The sequence below is a fragment of the Grampus griseus genome (genome assembly GCF_964374135.1).
Source record: "Grampus griseus genome assembly, chromosome: 20".
Lineage (NCBI taxonomy): Eukaryota > Metazoa > Chordata > Mammalia > Artiodactyla > Delphinidae > Grampus > Grampus griseus.
This window is the reverse complement of record NC_139014.1, coordinates 6,643,957-6,663,868: the sequence shown is the minus strand read 5'-3', so window position 1 is coordinate 6,663,868 and position 19,912 is coordinate 6,643,957. Positions and strand designations below refer to the sequence as shown.

At 53.5% G+C, this 19,912-nt stretch overlaps 1 protein-coding gene across 1 annotated transcript; it reads left to right on the top strand.

Annotated features, from left to right (window-relative positions):
• Positions 1-3,533: 3,533 nt before the first annotated feature.
• Positions 3,534-18,027, top strand: FADS6 (fatty acid desaturase 6). Its single transcript, XM_082678712.1, has 6 exons — positions 3,534-3,765; positions 4,423-4,589; positions 13,739-13,919; positions 15,226-15,413; positions 16,839-17,018; positions 17,629-18,027. Exons 1-6 carry the CDS (start codon positions 3,603-3,605, stop codon positions 17,776-17,778), a joined length of 1,029 nt encoding a protein of 342 aa, XP_082534838.1. The 5' UTR covers positions 3,534-3,602; the 3' UTR covers positions 17,779-18,027.
• The last annotated feature ends 1,885 nt before the right edge of the window (positions 18,028-19,912 follow it).

Sequence of the window (19,912 nt, the reverse complement as noted above, 5' to 3'; positions counted from 1 at the left end):
AGAGCTCTAACCACTGGACCCCCAGGCAATTCCCCATATTTTATTTATTCTTCTCCTGTTGGGGGACATTTGAGTTGTCCCCAGTTTTCGCCTGTTTTGAGTATTGTTGCTATGAATGTTTTTGTATGTTTCTTTGCATTTGTTGAGTATGTACCTAGGGAAGTGTTCAGCTCATTGAATTTTAAAGGGAAATCTGCTTTGCTGTTTTGTTGTTGCTTTAGTTGACTTTATTGAGGTGTAATTAACTATAATAAAATGCACCCATTTTTGAGTGTGCGTGTCAGTGACTTTTGACAGATGTCTGCATCCACGTAAACACCACCACAATCAAGATACAGATCATTTCCCTCCTCCTAGAAAGTTTCCTCATGTCCCTTTGTAATTAATGTCCCCCACCCACTCCTCCCTAGGCAAGGACTGATTTTATTTCCTTCTTTTTTTTAATATTTATTTATTTGGCTGCATCGGGTCTTATTTGCGGCTCACAGGCCCTCTGGTTGAGGCGTGCGGGCTCAGTAGTTGTGGCGCATGGGCTTAGTTGCTCTGCAGCACGTGGGATCTTCCCAGACCAGGGCTCAAACCCGTGTCCCCTGCGTTGGCAGGCGGATTCTTAATTACTGCGGCACCAGGGAAGTCCCTGATTTGATTTCTATCACTATATATTAGTTCCGCCTGTTCTTGAAGTTATAAAAGGGATCATAGAAAGTAACTGTGTCTTCTTACCCTCCACATAATGTCTGTGAGATTACATCTATCAGCTCATCTACACTGTTGCCTGCGCCAACTCCTCCTTTTTATCGTGTAGGTTGTGTGAGTGTATCATAGCTGCTGCGTCCATGCTCCATTCTCTGTTTCCAGCTTGGCTATAACGAATAATGCTGCGATGATTGTTCAGGTTCACGTGTTTACATGGACTCGTTTTCATTCCTGTTGGGTGAATACCAGGGAGCTGAATTGCTGGGTCATAGGGTAAGTGTATATTACCTTAAAAGAGACTGCCACACTGTTTTCCAAAGGGTTTGTACCACTTTCTGCTCACATCAACAGCGAATGAGAGGTCAGTTACCCCACATCCCCTTGCCAATGCTTAGCGCTGCCCCGCTATTTATTTCCAGCCATACTCGCTGTCTGAAGGGCTTTCTCATTCGGATTTTAATTTGCATTTCCCTAGGGACTAATGACATGGAGCCTCTTTTCATGGGTTTATTGGCCATTTGTACATTTTCTTTGGTGAACTGTCTATTCAAGTCTTTCGGATTTTTGTTTTTCCCCCCATCTCCCAACCCACAGCCCCTTCCCCTGCCATCTACACCCAAAGTACCCTCTTGTTTTAACTCTGCTCTAAATTAAGTCTGCTTCTCTCCAAGGAGCCTCCAGTCAGCCCCAGCCCATGGGGATTCTTTGCTCCTCTGAGCTCCTCTAATACTCGTCCACCTCTGCTCCTGTTCGACACAGCATTTGCCTCCTTCCAGCACCACTTAGAGGTCCAGAGGGCAGCCCAGGCCTGGAGAGGGGCTTCCTGGTACCAGGAAGTTCCCCAGTCTATAGAATGAAAGCAGTAGAATTTCGCCCTTATAGAATTACAATGTTGCATGTTAATATCAAATATCCTTTTAAAAATTGTAGGTATCGGGCTTCCCTGGTGGCGCAGTGGTTAAGAATCCGCCTGCCAGTGCAGGGAACACGGGTTCTAGCCCTGGTCCAGGAAGATCGCACATGCCGTGGAGCAACTAAGCCTGTGTGCCACAACTACTGAGCCCACGTGCCACAACTACCGAGCCTGCACACTACAACTACTGAAGCCCGTGCTCCTAGAGTCCGTGCTCCGCAACAAGAGAAGCCAGCACAATGAGAAGGCTGCACACCGCAACGAAGAGTAGCCCCTGCTCGCCACAACTAGAGAAAACCCGCACACGGCAACAAAGACCCAGTGCAGCCAAAAATAAATAAATAAAATTAATTAATTAAAAAATAATTGTAGGTATCCCCTCCCTGAAAATGCTAGTATGTTTGAGAAGGAAGAATCTCTGATAAAAACAAAGGGTGATTGGATTTAGAGACTTCCTGGATTTGAGTGCTGGTTTTGCCATTTAATAACTGTGGGGTGACTGTGGGCAGATCCGGGCCCCCATCAATTAAATGGGGATGACGTCATCCTCACAGAGTTGTGGGGGATACACCAAGCCTAATAAGTACCTGGAAGTCAGTGGTAAACTGTACGGAGCCAGACGTGTGTGTGGTGAGAACTGGCCTATTAAATCGTAAGCCCTTTTGAATAGCAACCTGGTAAAGAAATCTTGCCCTTTTATAAAAAACTGGAGGGATAAACTCATAAGAAATAGTGAAGGAAAACGCCAAGGAAGACCGAGGAATCAGTCTTAAGTGTACCTGACCCTCTTTCATAGACTTCTCCTCCATCTCTTCCCTCCTGCCACCTTCCCCTCTTCCCCCTTCCCTCCCCTCCCCTCCCCTCCCCTCCCCTCCCCCTCCCCTCCCCCTCCCCCTCTCCAAAGTTCTCCTGAGGCCAGTGCTGCTGTCCTCACCATCCCAGACCTCATTTTTAAAGGGACTTCAGTACAAAACCAGGGGGAAAGTTAAAAAAGAAAAAGGAGAAAGGACCCTCAGGAGCCGAGAAGGGTGTTTGCAGAACACAGTGGCTTGTGCTCCTGGGGCCAAGGCCGACCTCCAGCAGCGCTGGGTTGGGGCCTGAGCTGATGGGAAGGGCTAGGACGGGTGCTGTTTGCCTTGGCTTTCAGACCCGGGCACCGACCCCGAGTGAGCGGCACTGCAGAGGGATTCCACCTGGAATGCTGAGCTCTGAACGTTTTTTCCCTATAGTTATCCCTTCTCACCCCCAAAGCCACTGGGCTGGGAAGCCAACCCTCCATGGGTCACCGCTGCTAAAGCCGGATTCAAAGGGGTGCCCCCACTCCCCCACTGGTCTGGGTAGAGTGAGGCCTCGAATTTTCTGTCCCATGAATTCAAAAATATTTTCGTGCACTGTTTAAGGTACTGAAGATACAGCTTGAGCAAAATCGGCAAAGTGAGGCCTGTCGGCACCTGCGCCCAGTCTGTCGGTGGAAACAGGGAACAAATGTCCGTGTCTTGTGTGGGAGAGTCCGCTAAGTGCTACTGAGAAAAATACTTAAGCTATGGGATAAAAATGGTACCACAAACCCGAGCGGGGTGCGGGGTCCGGGAGAACGCGAGGGAGTTATTTGAGATCAGGCAAACAGGGAAGGCCCTCGGGGGTCTCCCCTGGGGTCTCTGTGCCCCCGCCCCGCCCCCGCCGGGGCCGCTGGACCGCGAGCTGCTTCTGGCTCCGGATGGCCTCCCCACCCCCGCACATCTGCGCGCTCGTCCTGCGGCGATTCTGGTCCTGCCCGCCGGGAGGGTGGCCCCGGGCCGGGTGGCCGCCGCGCTCGGCAGCAGGAGCCCTGGCGCCCGGCACGCGCCCTAACCGGGGGGCGGGGATCCCAGCCGCGCGCGTGACTCCGCCCCGGCCCGCCCCGGCTCGCGCTCTGCGCTTAGCCCGCCCGGCGCCGCAGCCGCTCCGGATCTTCCGAGTCCTCCGCGGGCGCCGAGCCCGCCGCGCGGAGCCCATGGAACCGGCGCGGGGCGAGCTCCGTGCGAGCGGCGGGGCCGAGTCGCTGCTGGGCGAGCTGGAGGTGCGGGTCCAGGACGTGGTGAGGGTGAGCTCGTGGTGGGAGCGCCACGGCGTGGACTGCGCCATCCTCGCGCTCAGCCTCCTCGCCTTGCCACCCGGTGAGGGACACGGGGCCAGGGCGATCAGGGGCCCGGCTGGGATGGGGGCGGTGGGAGGCGGGGGAGGGAGACGGAGAGGGCTGGGGGGCGGCGGGGTGGGGTAGACGGCGCGTGCCCGGGAACCCGGGACAGAGGGTCAACCCCGAAAGTCTAGTTGGGGTGTCCTGCCTGTGTCCCCAGAGGAGCCCTGATGGCGCGAAGGGCCGTGGAGGAGAAAGTTGAGCCGAGTCAAGGAGAGGCAGGGAAGAATGAGGTGGCCTGGGGAAGGAGAGGGTGCTCCAAGGGGACACCAGGGATGGCGTGAGGGGAGTGAGAGGGAGGATGGAGCGTTCCCTGCACTTCTGGCCTGGACCCCCCACCATGCCCTCCACACCACCACTCCTCTGGCTGGGGCGCAGAATCAAGACTCCCAGCGTCTCCCTGGTGAGTGAGTGGGGCTGTTTTGTCCCAAATCCGGTAGAGAGAGCCAACCCATGCCCCTCAGGCCATCATGGGACCTGCCTCACCGCTGTCTGTGGCAGTCCTCAGGACTGGGCCCGCTTTGGCCTGGGCTCCCAGGGATGCGGGCTGGGTTGTTTGGGCCCAGATCTCCAAGAACCAGAGAAAGGCCCTGCCCTTACCGCTCCCCTTAACACCAATTCTCCCTTCTCCATGCAGGGTTCCTGTGCCTGCGCTCTGAGAATCTCCTGGTCTTTGCCCTGGGCGTCACCATCCTGGGTGTGTGCCACTACACGCTCACTGTCAAGGGCAGCCACCTTGCCACTCATGGTGCCCTCACCGAGTCCAAACGCTGGAGCAAGATCTGGGTGCTTTTCTTTGTGGAGGTGAGCCTGGGACTGGGTGGGAGCAGCTGCTGGTACTGTGTGTGAGAATCTAGGTGTGTGCAGCTGTGTGTGCCCTCGAGGGCCGGCAGCTGCAGCTGTGGTCTGTGGGCCCAAGTGTACAGCCTTCACTATGGTGGGTGTGTGTCTGTGTGTGTGCATGTCCCCAAGCCCTTGAGAGGGTAGAGGGCTGCATGAGGAATGATGAGTATTTAACTGTGGCAGCCGATGTGGTCTGAGCACCCGTTTCTCCTGGGGGCACCGGCTCGCCTCTCTGCAGCCCTGGGCCAAGGGTGGTAGAGCTTCCTCCTCCCACCAGGATGCCTGTGGTTGGCAGGTCCTGGCTACACCTTCGGGGCCTCCTGGTTTTGCAATCAGGGTTTAGGATGTGAACCACAGACCAAAGGGCAGGGGAGCAGGGGACTGGTGTCACAGCACCCCAGCTCTGCCATCTCAGGACACCTGACAATGGCCAAGCCATCCTAGAAGCCCCCTGTTTCCCCAGGGCTGTACCAGGAAGGCGCCTTCTCTTTCCTGACCCTTGGGCCCCCTGCTTCCACTGCCTCCCCATGCTGCCTCAACCTATGGGCACGGTCAGGAAGGCAAAGGTTTCTGGCCAGGTTGCCCTTCTCTCTGGACTGGTGTCAGGCCTTCCAGTTCTTCTGAGAGCCCCTTCCCTCCTTTCCAGGCGGCCTCTCCCGTGGCCACCCAGGTCCCTTATGAACTAATATGAAAGCTGGTACCAGAAACAGCCCTTTTTCGCCAGGAACTGGTTACCATGACCAATTAACTCAATTATTAACTTTTTTAAAGAGCTTTTATTTATTTATTGGCCGCGCCTCGTGGCATGTGGGATCTTAGTTCCCCGAGTAGGGATCGAACCCGTGCCCCCTGCAGTGGAAGTGTGGAGTCTTAACCACTGGACTGCCAGGGAAGTCCCTCAGTTATTAACTTTTAATAAAGTTATATAACTTTATAAAACTCTACGTAACTGTACATACACACACACACACACATACACACACACGACGTTTTATAAAATTACACTGCATCGGTTGGGTGAGAGGAAGCATTTCCTACCCAGAACTCTCCATTGCCCTCATTTTCCCCAAACCCATCTCTTCCACCTGCACACATTTCTTTTTCTTTTCTTTTCTTTTCTTTTTTTAGTATTTATTTATTTACTTGGCTGCACGGGTCTTAGTTGCCGCTTGCAGGATCTCTTTTTTTTTTAGTCGAGGCATGGGAACTCCTATTAGTTGCGGCGTGTGGGATCTAGTTCCCTGACCAGGGATTGAACCCGGGCCCCCTGCATTGGGAGCGCGGAGTCTTAGCCACTGGACCACCAGGGAAGTCCCTTGCACACATTTCTGAAGTGCCAAGGACAAGGGGGAACCAATGGGTCCTCAGGGTCCATTTCAAGACACTCTCCTTCCCGGGGACCCCTGGGCACTGGTCCCAGCCAGACTCTAAGGTGCAGGCCCAACCGTGGAGCCAGGGTCAGATGCCCCCTGAGTTTGTCATCACAGGCAGGGGAGGAACCGGGCATGTTAGGCAATCACATGGGACACGAGAGGGAGGGTTAGCTCTGTGTGGATTTGACAAAGCTGTGCTGAGTCCCAGGGGCCTGGGGGCAGCTAAGAAGGAGGAGTCTTCCCAGGCTCCCCAGCAGGAGGGCTCCAGGCGAACCAGAGCGCGTGGCCCACCCTGAAAGACCCAGGCAGCCTGGTGGCTGCACCTCCTCTTGTCCCCTGGGACCCAGGGCAGTGGCCTCATCTTTGCCTCCTTGCCCCTTTAGCGCCTGGCACAGGGCTGAACTCAGTATTTGTTGATGATGACCCTGCAGGTGATGGGGGGACAAGGTCCAGGGAAAAGCCAGCTGCTGGAGGGTCACAGCCTAGAGGTGGGTGAGCCCCCCCATGGTGGGGGGGGCTTGGCTGCCACCCCCGTGTTGTGACAGAGGCTGTTATGCTGCAATCAGCTGTGGGCAGGTCACAGATTTCTCAGATGGCCAACCTGAGTGGGAGGCCTCCACTCTTGCACGCCCCCATCAAGGCATGGCCCTGGCCACCCTCTGGGGAAGATCCAGCTCCCAGTGAGAAGGAGGGGTGGCTCCGCCTCCTCAGCCCATGGCATGGCGGGGCGAATGGAGGCCTGGGTCTTGTCCGCCAGGCAGGGGACAGCGTCAGGGGCACTTTGGACACGGTGGCTGCCTTTGGACCAGCATCTAACTGTTAGTTTCCTCACCTAATAAATGAGAATAATGTTTCCTCCCTCATGAAGCCAGCATGAGGATTAAACGAGACATCCTAGATCTTCATTTAGGGTTTGGGCCTGACTCTTCAATGTTTGCTTCGAAGTAACAAGTTTCTTTTTTTTTTTTTCCCTCTGGAGGGAACACAGTCAACTGCAAGGAAAGGGTTAGTAATTTAAAAGAAAAATTTATTTATTTATTTATTTTGGCTGCGCGGGGTCTTAGTTGTGGCACTCGGGATCTTAGTTGAAGCATGCGGACTCTTAGTTGCAGCATGCAGGATCTAGTTCCCCGACCAGGGATTGAACCCGGGCCCCCTGCATTGGGAGCGCGGAGTCTTACCCACCGGACCACCAGGCTCGTCCCAGGGTTAGTGATTTTTGTTGTTATTTGTTTTGTTTTCTCTGTTAGCGGTTTATTTTTAACTGAAAGGTTGACCAACTTATGCAAAGCTCAGTGGACGTGTGTGTGTGTGTGTGTGTGTGTGTGTGTGTGTGTGTGTGTGTGTTGAGGGGGCTGTTTGTTCAGGCCCTGGACCACCACCTGTCCTTTGCATCATGCAAAGGACCAGCTCGCGACATGCAGCATCTCAGCGGACGACCTGGGACCCTCTTGGATCCCTGGCTCTCCCTGTCTGCCACGTCCTGTTGTCTCCCTGTAATCCTCCTCTTGTTGGCTGCCTGTGCTTTTCCCAAACCGTGACCCTCAGGAGGCAGCATCACTATAGAAGAATCTAGTCCGCTAGTTGCAGCCTCAGGTGTCAGCTGAATGTCACTGCCTTTCCTGGGGCAGCCAGCTTTTGCCTGGTTTGTCTGAAGGTCTGCTGTCAAGGGCTGGGGGTGAGACAGGTCACTGTGACCCATCAGATCTGAGGGGAGGAGCTGGCAGGATGGACGGGGTGGCTGACATTCAGGTTGCTGTTGTTTCTCTGCAAAAGTATCCCAAATCATACACCAGGAAGTTCACCCACACCAGGATGAACTTCCCTCTGGACCCATTTCCAGTCTACACCAGAATGTTCCATTTCCCCTACTAGTGTACTTCTGACTCTCTACCTTGCCCACTGATCACCCTGGCCTGGGCTATGTCATAGGGACTACTAGTTATATTCTCGGGGACTGTCAGTCATATCCTTGGGGACTGCCAGTCAAAGGCCACAGGAATGTGGGGGGCAGGCTGGGGCGGGCAGGCCCCCATGTTTTAAGTACTGAAGCTTGGGAAAGATTTTTTTAAAATTTATTTTATTGAAGTATAGTTGATATACAATGTTAATTTCTACTATACAGCAAAGTGATTCAGTTTTCCATATATACATATATGTACACACACACAGATTCTTTTTCATATTCTTTTCCATTCTGGTTTATCACAGGATATTGGATACAGTTCCCAGTGCTATACAGTAGGACCTTGTTGTTTATCCATGCTATGTATAATAGTTTGCATCTGTTAATCCCTAACTCCCAATCTATCCTTCCCTCATTCCCCCCTCCCCCTTGGCAACCACAAGTCTGTCCTCTATGTCTGTGAGTCTGTTTCTGTTTCGCAGATAAGTTCATTTGTGTCACATTTTAGATTCTACATATAAATGATATCATATGGTTATTTTTTTCTCGTTCTGACTTACTTCACTTAGTATGATCATCTCTAGGTCCATCCATGTAGCTGCAAATGGCGTTATTTCATTCTTTTTTATGGCTGAGTAGTATTTCATAGTATATATATACCACATCTTCTTTATCCATTCATGTGTCACTGGGCATTTAGGTTGCTACCCTGTTTTGACTATTGTAAATAGTGCTGCAATGAACATTGGAGTGCATGTATCTTTTCGAATTATAGTTTTCTCCAGACACATGCCCAGGAATGGGATTGCAGGATCATATGACAACTCTATTTTTAGTTGGGAAAGATTAACTCCTGCAGTCAAGAGGGCTTTAGGGACTCCCTTGCAAGTCACTCACTATCAAGATGTTCCCCTGAGTAGGAGGGAACAGGCTGTACCAGTTACTAAGCTCCACTGTGTCTCAACTTCAAACCCTCCTTCTGAAGTCAGCTTTGTGCTACGGGGGTGGAGTCACAGATGGTCCACAGAGAGCACAGGCCAGCTCTGCCCTGGGGGAGGGGTGTCACCCAGGGAAACGCGGTCACCTTCGTTCCAGTCCCGTGTGGTGGTGGTGGAAACAAAGCCGAGAACCCCCAGCCTAGTCATGATGCTCGAACGCTCCCTTGCCACGAATTCAGGGTGGCTCTTATCCTCTGGGCTGCCTCTAATCTTTGTTTGGCCCCTCCCGCCCCCCGAGAGGTGGTAATCTGAGTTTGCACCGCTGTGATTTTTAAGTTTTTTAATTAAAAGAATTATTTAGCAGGCAAACTCAGATCTGCAGTACAAAATATACTTAAAAAAAAATAAAACCTTTTTATTTTTGAAAAAATTATAGATTCATAGGACATTGCAAAAATAGATCAGAGAGGACAGAGGTCCAGTGGATCCCTCACCCAGTTTCCCCCAATAGTTCCATTTATGTAAATGTCATTCAACAGCAAACCCAGGACGTTGACATTGGTGTATGTGTGTGTGTTTGTGCCATTTTATCACATGTGCAGATTTGCAAAATGTACTTTTAAGGGTTCTTGTGGTGATGCCAACTCCTGAGGGTCTCTAAAAGCCTGCTTCTGGGTGGGCTTGCCCACTGGCCCCCAGAGGCCAAGGACCCAGGAGCAGATCAGGTGGTCGTCTGTGGGGGGCAGCACTTAGTCTGAGGAGTGTCCCTGGGGGAGGGGCTTGGAGAGAAAAGGGTGGGGCTGCTCCCAGGGGCCCAGTGCCTGCCCAGTTGGGAGGGGAGATTGGAGGGAGGCTGGGTTTGCTGCGGAGCTTTGGGGGCTGAGACAGTGTTGGTCCCAAATGTCAATAGTGCCGAGAACCCCTGGTGAGAGTGTCCAGGGGAGACACTGCCAGGACAGGGCTCCTGATCCCAGGCCCAGAAGCAGGAAGGTGGCTGCAGGCTGAGCAGAGGTACAGATAAAGGCATGGATCTGGGAAGAGCATAGTGCATGAGGGACCCACAGAAACCTGGAGTCACTAGAATCTCATGGGGACTCTGGAGAAAAGGGGAAAAGGAGGCCCATGGGCCAAGCAGAGGAGCTGGGAGCTTCTAGGGACGAGGCCTGAAAAGGGAAAGAATTTCATGAGAGCCGCTTGATAGGATCAGACCCGACCACATCCAGGCCGCTCCCAGCAGGATGAGGCACTCCAGGCTCCTCTGGCTTCCGCCCTCACTGCGGCCCCTCTGTTATCCGAAGGTGCTAACACATCACTGTTAGCGGGAGAGCCCGCGTGGTACCCGAGGACTCGCGCTCAGGGACTTGTGTTCTCACTGAGTAGGGCTGCCAGATGTAGCAAATAAAAATCCAGGATGCGGGACTTCCCTGGTGGCGCAGTGGTTAAGAATCCGCTGGCCGATGCAGGGGACCATGGGTTAGAGCCCTGGGCCGGGAAGATCCCACATGCTGTGGAGCAACTAAGCCCATGCACCACAACTACCGAGCCTGTGCTCTAGAGCCTGCGAGCCACAACTACTGTGCCCACGAGCTACAACTACTGAGCCCGCGAGCCACAACTACTGAGCCCGCGAGCCACAACTACTGAGCCCGCGTGCCACAACTACTGAAGCCTGTGCGCCTAGAGCCCATGCTGTGCAACAAAGAGAAGCCACCACAATGAGAAGCCCGTGCACCTCAACAAAGAGTAGCCCCCATTCGCCACAACTACATAAAGCCCGTGCACAGCCATGAAGACCCAACACAGTCAAAAAAAAAAAAAAAAAAATCCAGGATGCCCAGTGAACTTTAGTCTTCAGATAAACAAGAAATGCAGGCAGTGTTTGGGATATATGTCTATAAAAAATGATTGGTTGTTTATCTGAGATTCTAATTTATGTGGGTGCCCTATACTTTATCTGACCAACCAATCGCTGAGGCCTGTGGAGCCTCAGAAGCACCCCACGACCCCGCAAACTCTGAAGCCAGTGTGAAGGGGTTGCTCAGCCCTGGGATCAGTGAGAGAGGGTCTGGAGGGAGGGATGGAAGCTGGGCAGACTCCAACCTGGAGTCCCTCCTGCCTGAGGGATGCTGCCGCTGTGACGACCCCCAGCCCCTCTTTCTCAGCTGGTCCATGCCTGTGGCCCTCTTCTCCTGCCCCATCTCTGGAGTGACCCCACCCTGCGCCGGGCCTTGAGCTGGAAGCTTGGCCCTTGTGTTGATGCCTCCTCCTCCGCCCACTCCTCACCTCCCCCAGTGGCCACACCTACAGCCTCCGGCCGTCACCTGCCTCGTCCTGCCCCTCCCCTTCCAATCCAGTAAAGTGACCTATTTGAAACCCAAGTTTGTGTCATAATCTTATAATGATGGTTTTTAATCCTGCAAAGTATTGTTTGTGTAAAAGATAAAAGAGGAGAATATTAGATAACGACCTTTGGCTGCTGGCAGAGGTCTGAGGATGCTTAAGTGAAAAAACAACTAAATGAGTGAATGAGAGGCCTGGGCCTCTGATTTTAGCTGAGAGGGGATGTCCAGAGGCATCATACCGACATCCGCCCCGCACACACTCTGGCCACTTGCAGAGCCTGAGTGCGGCTAAGAGGTCTAGGCTCTTAAGTCTTCCTGAGGGTACAGAGGGTAGCAATATCAAGAAGCTTCTGGAACTTTCTCTGGGTCTGGATGGGAAATCCTCGTGGGTGAGACCTGTGAATAATCCTGTGCGTCGGGATCATCTGTGGCCCATGGCTACCTCCTCCCGCCCCTTGATGGGTGCAAGTGAGACACACCGCAGTCCGTGTCCAATCTCTCCTTCTCCCAAACCCACCGCGTTCCTTCTTCTTCTGGAAAGAACATCTAGATGGGAGGGAGAATTCCAGTCTCACAGAAACAGCCTCAGATCTCTTCTTAGTTATATAAAAAGGCAAAGCACACAGACTCTGGAAGCCTGTGCTGAGTCACAAATCATGTGTTACGTCAGACCACACAGGTGGCCCATCCCCGCCCCGGACCCCATTCCCAGGTCTGGGCACGTGGCTGAGCACCTGGCCCTACCAGGCCCCTGAGGGTCAAGTTCTTACCAGGCTTGGTAGGGTTCAGGCCCCAGGTCGTTTCTGGCCTTGCTACTCAAAGTGCGGTCAGCGAGGAGATGTGGAGCTTGGGCCAGAGGGGAGAGCAGATCGCTGCATTCAGCTGACATTTCTTGAAGAAAGAAGCAGACAGGATCGGCCCTCAGAGCAGAAGTATGAGGAAGGAGCAGTTAAAAACAGTCGCTTCTTCTGGTTACAGAACCGTGAGATTCAAAACACACTTGCAGGCCTTGGAGAGAGGCAGGCTGGCCTCTGATGAGGTCCTGGCAGACCCCGGCGGAGGCCCCTTTGTTGAACCAACTGCCTGGCCCTCTTGAGCAGCAGGTCCTTCCAGACCAGCAGGCCTGGAAGAGACATCACTTTAACTGACAGGCTACCTGCCCACCTTCTGCAGCCTCCCCCAGGTTCTGTCCCTTTGCAAGGTTCCGAAACCAGAGATAAAACCCACCCCTCTGCGGGTTCCATCATCTGGGAGCAAAGCGCCTCTCCTGTTTTTGTGAACTCCACACCGCCGCTGAATCAGCATTTACCTTCACGTCCTCTGCCTTGAGAGGGGCCCGTACTGTGTTGCTTTGACTGTCTTCCCCTGTCTGTTATGGAACTGCTGTTGTGACATCATATCCTACTTTTCGGCTTCATTTCGTTCCAAGGGAGAGAGTCTCTGCAGACAGTGGGAAGACAGTGTCGTTCCTTATCTGTCTTCTCGCGGTTTTGTCTCTTCTGCCTGGACTCTAAGCCTGGGTTCATGCTCTGTTGCAGTGACTCACCCCAGGGGTTTTATGCCTTATCTTGGATGGAACCAGGGTTCAAATCCCACTTCTGCCACCTACTTAGCTGAGTGAGCTGGGGTGGGCATGTGGCCTCTATCTCAGTTTCTGCTTCTGTCAGCTGTGAATAATAACAGCACTGATAATAATAATAATAATAATAACCCCCCCACACCCTGCCAGGCTTAAGATTAATGAGTTACATGTGTAATGTGCAGAATGCTGAACACTCAACTGAGTGTGTTCTGCTGTCTGTATGGGGCTCACAGTGACTGGCATTGGGAAACCCTTCACGTCCTCCTGGAAACAGGCAGGCAGCATCTTCAATAAAATTAGCAACATCTTCTGGCTTGGATAAAATACTGGAAGAGGCTGATGGCTGCATGTTCATTTGCATATATTTGCATAAGAAACACCTTAGCGCCTCTTTTACATTCAGAATGACTGCTCTTGGAGTCTGAGCTGCTGCTGCTCACTGCCAGCTTCAGAGACTCTCACAGTGGGTCACGCCAGGGAAGAGTCACCCCTAGGAAGAAGTGAACTCTTGGTCCTCACCGGGGCACCCTCATGGACAGTTCAGAAGATGGCCTTTCTTCGCCCCCAGGCCACTCCTGCCCCCACTGCTGTGGGCCCCGAATGCAAAGCAGTGTTATGAAGGTACAGACATTTCAAAGATAAACCCTCACAAAATAAATGGCAACACATGCCAGGAGTTTTACCTGCAGTGTGTCCGATCCTCAGGCTTGCAGGCTGCAGTCACGGGGGGCTGTGCACGCCAACTGATTTGCACGCCAAGTGGACGCAGTTGCTTTGACTGGCTGCCACTCTGTGGTCGTGGATCCCTGAGAGTTGATGTTCAAGGCTGATGAGCTGTGGGTGGAAGGCAGGAAGGCCCTGGAAATGCGTGGTCTGGGGAGGGAGGGTGTTTTCAAGGCTCCGAAGATCCTGCTTTGCTCGCTTGTGCCTGATACAGACCCCAGCGCCCTTTCTGGCTCCCTCCTCTAGGTATGCACGTCCTTCACTGCAGAGCACGCCAAGTACGGACACGTCAAGATGCACCATGGCTACACCAACGTGCTGGGCCTGGGGGACTCAAGCACATGGAGGCTGCCTTGCCTCAACCGCTACGTCTACATGTTCCTCGCTCCTCTCTTGATCCCCATCATAACCCCACTGGTGGCTGTTGGTGAGTATGCCAGGGCTGGGCCCTGCAAAGATCTGGTTCCCCCTTTCCTTCCTTCCTCTCCTGGCTTCATGGAAGAAGTGAGAAGCCCTGAGTTAAGACCAGACAGAAACTTTCTGAGACAGCCAGGCAGGGTGGAGAGAACCTTGGTCCTGGGGCCAAGTCTGGCTCTGCCACTTACTGGCTGGTGACCACAGGCAGGTAACCTAACCTCTCTGAACCTCAGGTTCTTACCTGCTCCTCAAAGAGGGTGTGAAACAATTCCACGTATTATATGAGGGATCTAAAGTAGTCAAACTCATTGAAGCAAAGAATAGAATGGTGGCACCAGGGGCTGAGGGGAGGGGAAAATGGAAAGTCCCTGTTCAATGAGCGTGAAGTTTCTGGTTTGCAAAATGAATAAATTCCAGAGATTTGCTGTCTAACACTGTGCCCAGAGACAACAGTACTGTACCGCACACTTTAAAACCTATGAGGATAAAAAAAAAAAAAAAAAAAAAACCTATGAGGATAAATCTCATGTTAAGTGTTCTTACCACAGTAAAATAAAATAAAAATTTAAAAAACGCTGTAGCTATCTGAGAAGACTAGAAAGTTGCATGGGAAGGCATCAAATGCCTAAATAAATAAATGAATAACCTTTACTCTTTATATTTGATATACAAGCCTCATTTACCATCATCTTGTTGTCTATTTAATAATCCCTGATCATGTTATAAACATTCACTTGTGTTATTGTTTACTAAATATCTTTTTTTCTAAAAAAAAAAAAAAAGGATGGTGTGAAAGCATAATGAGGTCGTAGATATAAAAATGCTTTCTAAATGCCTCACACTCTATTGCATGTTATAATTTTTAGTATCATAGGAGCAATATCATACGGTGGAAAGAGCAGGGGCGAGGGGACAGCCAGACCTGGGCTCAAGTCCCAGGCCACCACTTACTATCAGACTGACCTTGGTCAGGTTGCTTACTGCTCCGTTTTCTCATCCATTAAATGGGTGAGAACAACAACAACAAAAATACAAAAGGGAATTCCCTGGAGGCCCAGTGGTTAGGACTCGGTGCTTTCACTGCTGGGGCCCGAGTTTGATCCCTGGTCAGGGAACTAAGAATCCTGCAAGCCGCGCGGCCAAAAAAAAAAAAAAGAAAAGAAAAGAAAATGGGCGAACCTACTTTTCAGGGCTGTGTATGGATGAGCTGAACACCTAGGTCACCCTAGTTGGCACTACTGAGCCACCAGGGAGCCAACTCACGTCGGATCGGAACCTCGCCGACCCCTCCCTCTATCTCTTGCCCCTTCTGGCAGAACGGCTGAGAGAGGTGGAGCTCGGGACAGCCCTGCGGACGCTTGGCCTGATTTCCCTGGGCCTTTATTCTCACTACTGGCTGCTGCTGAATGTGTCTGGCTTCCAGAGCCCCAGCTCAGCCCTGGTCTGCATGCTCATCACCAGATCCCTGCTGGCCCACCCTTACCTTCATGTCAACATCTTCCAGGTGAGGCCTCCCCTACCCTGAGTGCTGGGGGGCTACAGGGATCACTCTCCAGGGTGCCTGGCGCAGGCTGGACCCTAGGTTCCGGGGGGAGAGAGAGGCCACCTGAGGAAGCATCCCTCCACCTCCCCTGCCCACCCTCTCTCTTCCTTTCTCTCTGTGGGTCATCACAGAGAGTTTTGGTCCCAGGTAAGGAGCTTCTCTTCAACACCGGCTGCCCTTCACACACAGATCAGAGATTTATTAAGAAGCTTCTATGTGTAGGTTACTAGACTAAGCTCTGTGGGGACACAAGTGAATAGGACCCCAGCTCCTGCCTCCAGGGCTCTTACTGTGATAAGCCCAAGGGCCATCGCAGAGGTCCCAGCACACACGTGTCGAGGCAGGCGGATGCAGGAGCTGGAGACCAAGGTCTTCATGGGGGGCCAGCAGCTCAGCACTCATTTCTGGGCCATTTCCAGGGATGGTCAGCTCCCTGCTCCCGGGACAAGTGAAGACCCCAGGTTAGAGCATCCTGCATATGACCATCCCAGCACTTACCACGCTGCCATTAATGACTGAATCCCATGACATAATCCCATAGTTGTGTCCCATCTGCTTGTCCTGCTAGAGCAGAAGCTCCCGTTCACTTCCACATCCTCTAGACCGAGGACAGTGCCTGGCAGAGCAGGCGTTTATACATCTTTGTTTTTTTAAAAAAAATGCATTTATTTATTTATTTATTTTTGGCTGCGTTGGGTCCTTGTTGCTGCGCACGGGCTTTCTCTAGTTGCGGCGAGAGGGGGCTACTCTTTGTTGTGGTGCACCGGCTTCTCATTGTGGTGGCTTCTCTTGTTGTAGCACGAGCTCTAGGCACGCGGGCTCAGTAGTTGTGGCTCACGGGCTTAGTTGCTCCGCAGCATGTGGGATCATCCCGGACCAGGGCTCAAACCTGTGTCTCCTGCATTGGCAGGCGGATTCTTAACCACTGTGCCACCAGGGAAGCCCTATACATCCTTGTTGAATGAAAAAATACACAAGGATGCGCAAACTTGATCTTGAACCATGAGCAGGATTTTGGTGAAAAAAAGCAGAGAAGGGTCTCTTTGGGATGCAGGCACAGGGACATGAGGGACGTCGGTGGGCAGTCGTGGGCTTAGAGGACCACGAGATCCGAGAGGCACCCAGGCCAAGCCCTTCATTGCACAGATAGGGAGAGGGACCCAGAGACGGGCGAGACTCAGCGAGGGGCACAGACAGGGTCGCATCGCAGCTGGGTGGAGGACCTCAGCTTCCTCACGCCTCTACTGGGTCCTGCTGGAGTGGGAGGTGAGGAAGGTGGCAGGACCCACGGGTCCCCGGATGCTAGCTGAGGATGCCTGAGGCAGGGTGGGGAGGCACAGGGCTGCCCAGCCCAGCCCCAGGGCGTGACGCTTGTGTCTGTCACAGCACATTGGGCTGCCCATGTTCTCCCGGGACAAGAAGCCACAACGGATTCACATGATGAGCCTGGGGGTGCTTAACCTGCCCCGGCTGCCCGTGCTGGACTGGGCGTTCGGCCACTCCCTCATCAGCTGCCACGTGGAGCACCACCTCTTCCCCAGGCTCTCCGACAACATGTGCCTGAAGGTAGATGAGGGTCGGGCTGGGGACGCTTGGATGAAGAAACTATCTCAGGGTGGAGGGGGAGTCACCTTCGGGGTTCTCTAACCAACTGGCCTGGTCAGAGGTTCCCAGGAAGGTCAGTCCAAGGTACAGGCAGCAGTGTGGGTTTCTGACCAGAGACACCTGGTTTTCTTACTAGCCGTGTGGCTCTGGGCAAGTTAACTGAATGTCTCTGAGCCTCGGCTTCCTCATCTGTAAAATGGGACTAAGTAGTGCTTACGCTGACAGGCTTTGAGGATGAAATGAAGAAATGGATCTGAAATGTTGGGCCCTCCGTAGGTGTTTGGTGAAAAGGAGCTGTGGTTTATCCCCCTACGCAAAGGAGGACTGTCACAGATTCGGGAGCTCCAGAGAAGGGTGCTGGGGAGAAGCCCTCCCTTTCCCTTGCCTGCTAGAAATGGGAGGCGGGAATTCTCCAAGCCCCTCAGCTCCTCCGGAGCATCATGGGACAAAACAGACAGGAGCGGGGGGCGGGGGGTGGGGGTGGGGGCTGGGCAGAGGAAGGGTCCCAGTGGGGATGGGCCTGCCCACAACCCCGGCTCAGCGGCCCCTCCTCCCGCCCACCTTCTGGCAGGTGAAGCCCGTGGTGTCCCAGTTCCTCCGTGAGAAGCAGCTGCCGTACAACGAGGACTCCTACCTGGCTCGCTTCCGGCTGTTTCTCCACCACTACGAGGAGCTCATGGTGCAGACCCCTCCCATCACAGAGCTGGTGGGGCTGCAGTGAGGGGCGGGCCGGCGCAGTCACCCCGCTCTCCCTTCCGGGCCCACCCCCGGGGCTGGGAGGGCGCGGGCCCTTGCCCAGTGGGTGCGGCTAGGTTGCCTGGAGGTGGGCAGTGAGACGGGGAGCTCATGCTGGGGGCCCGGGGGCCACCTGCCCTGCTTGCTTTTCCGGGTTTTGAGGAATACCTGGAGGGAAGGAATAAAGGTGGCTGGGCATTCCGGTCAGTCTGGACCTCAGCCAACTTCATCTCAGGACTGAACAGCCGGATTCCTCCCCTGCTCGCTCTGAGCCTTGGTAGGGCTACAGGACGGGGGTAAGGAGGGGCCCTATGGAGGGGGCGGGCTAGGCGGGGACACCGGGAGAGAAGGGTCCACTCCCTGGTGCCAGGGAGCCCCACACTTGGCCACTGCTGCTTCCTGTGCCCTTGAGATTCTGGCCCCTATGGAGCCACGAGGAGAGGTTACCTTTGGCAGAGACCTTCCTAGGGACCACGAGGAGAGGTTACCTTTGGCAGAGACCTTCCTAAGCTTTCAGCCCGGAAGCCTGTGCAAGACAGTGGCTCAGCAGCTCCCAAGACCCACAGCATCTGTGAGATCAGAGTGTGTGTTTTGTGGGGAGGGCACTCCCGGCGAAATAAGGGGAGAAAGGGTATGAATAGCTTTGAGCGTGACCTTGGCTAGCTCTAGAAGTCTGCTTTGTTCCATGATGTTTACAAGGGGTGGAAGAATTCTCAATTGGAAGAGAGAGAAAATTACTGGGAGGGTCGCTGAGGCTGGAGAGGGGTTCCGGGAACAGGGTCTGGAGGTCAGATGGCCTTAGAGAGGAGAGGAAGGAGGGGAAGGAGAGTGTGTGGGGGGTGCGGATACACGAGCTGGGGGTCCAGGGCTCGGCTCGGCTGTGAAAGGATGGTCTGCAGCCTGGGAGCGAGATGGGAATATAAGAGAACTACTGGTGCCAGCCGCAGGAAGAGGTCCAGGTATGGGGACACCACTGAGATTCAGCCCAAAGCGCGCAGCCTTGATTTGCGAGAGGGCTGGGAGCTGCCCTGGCTGGAGGCTGGATTAGGGGGTGGGAGGAAGGGCCCAGCTGGAGGCTGATGGAGGAACAGAGAGGGAGGCCCAGCCTGTGACAGGAGCCAGAGCAGTTAGTTTAAAATACGGTTTCTCACCTCAGCACCATGACGTTTTGGCCAGATAGTGCCGTCGCTGGGGGCCTGTCCTGTGCATTGTAGGTGTTTAGCAGCATCCCCAGCTTCTGTCCACTAGGTTCCAGGAACCCAAGTTGTGACCATCAAAAATGTCTGCAGGCACTGCCAAATGTCCCCTGGGGGCAGAAATCATCTCTGGTCGAGGACACGCAAGTCTATTCTGAGCACACAATTGCCTTGTTTTTCAGTGAAGTCCTTGGACCAGGTGAAGGGTGTGGTGACCCTGAAGATGGGGAGGCTAAATGCCAGCAAATGGGATGCGCTGAGGGGTCAGAGGGCAGGTGAAGGCATTCTCTAAGCCGGGTCCTATTAGGGAACCTAGCTCTGGTGTGGCCTTAGGTGGCTCTGCTGGGCAGCTGCCACTTGCCCGTCCAGAGCCATTACCTTCTCCTCCACCCTGTGCTCCTGTCCCGAAGCCCACACCTCCTGTCCGGCGCCCTCTCCTACAGCTACAGCTCTCACTACTTCTGAAACAGTCCCTCCTTTTGCTCCTTCCGGGCCTGGGCTGGTAGTGGCTTCCAGCTATTGCTAGCCCTGGAGGGACTTCACCACACCCTGCATCCTGCTACACCTCTGCACAGAGTTCCTTCATTAAACTCTCTTCAGTCAGCCCCTCTGAGCACACTGTCTGTTTCCTGCTGGGAGGCTGACTGATAGAGCAGAGGTTTGGATCCAAGCAGCCCTCTTGGAACGAGGCAGGCTTGGCAGCACCCCCCCCCCCCTGCTTACTGCTTTGCTATATGTTATCGCTGCTCTTTTGAAATGCATTAGCGACTCAGACGAGGCCTTAAGGACTGGGAATGCGATTAATCAAACTGCTTATTCTCCACAAGAAAAATGCAACATCAGAAAAGGCCCCATTGCACAGTCCTGGCTAATGATTAAAACCATCCTAGCGCTTCCCTGGTGGCGCAGTGGTTAAGAATCCGC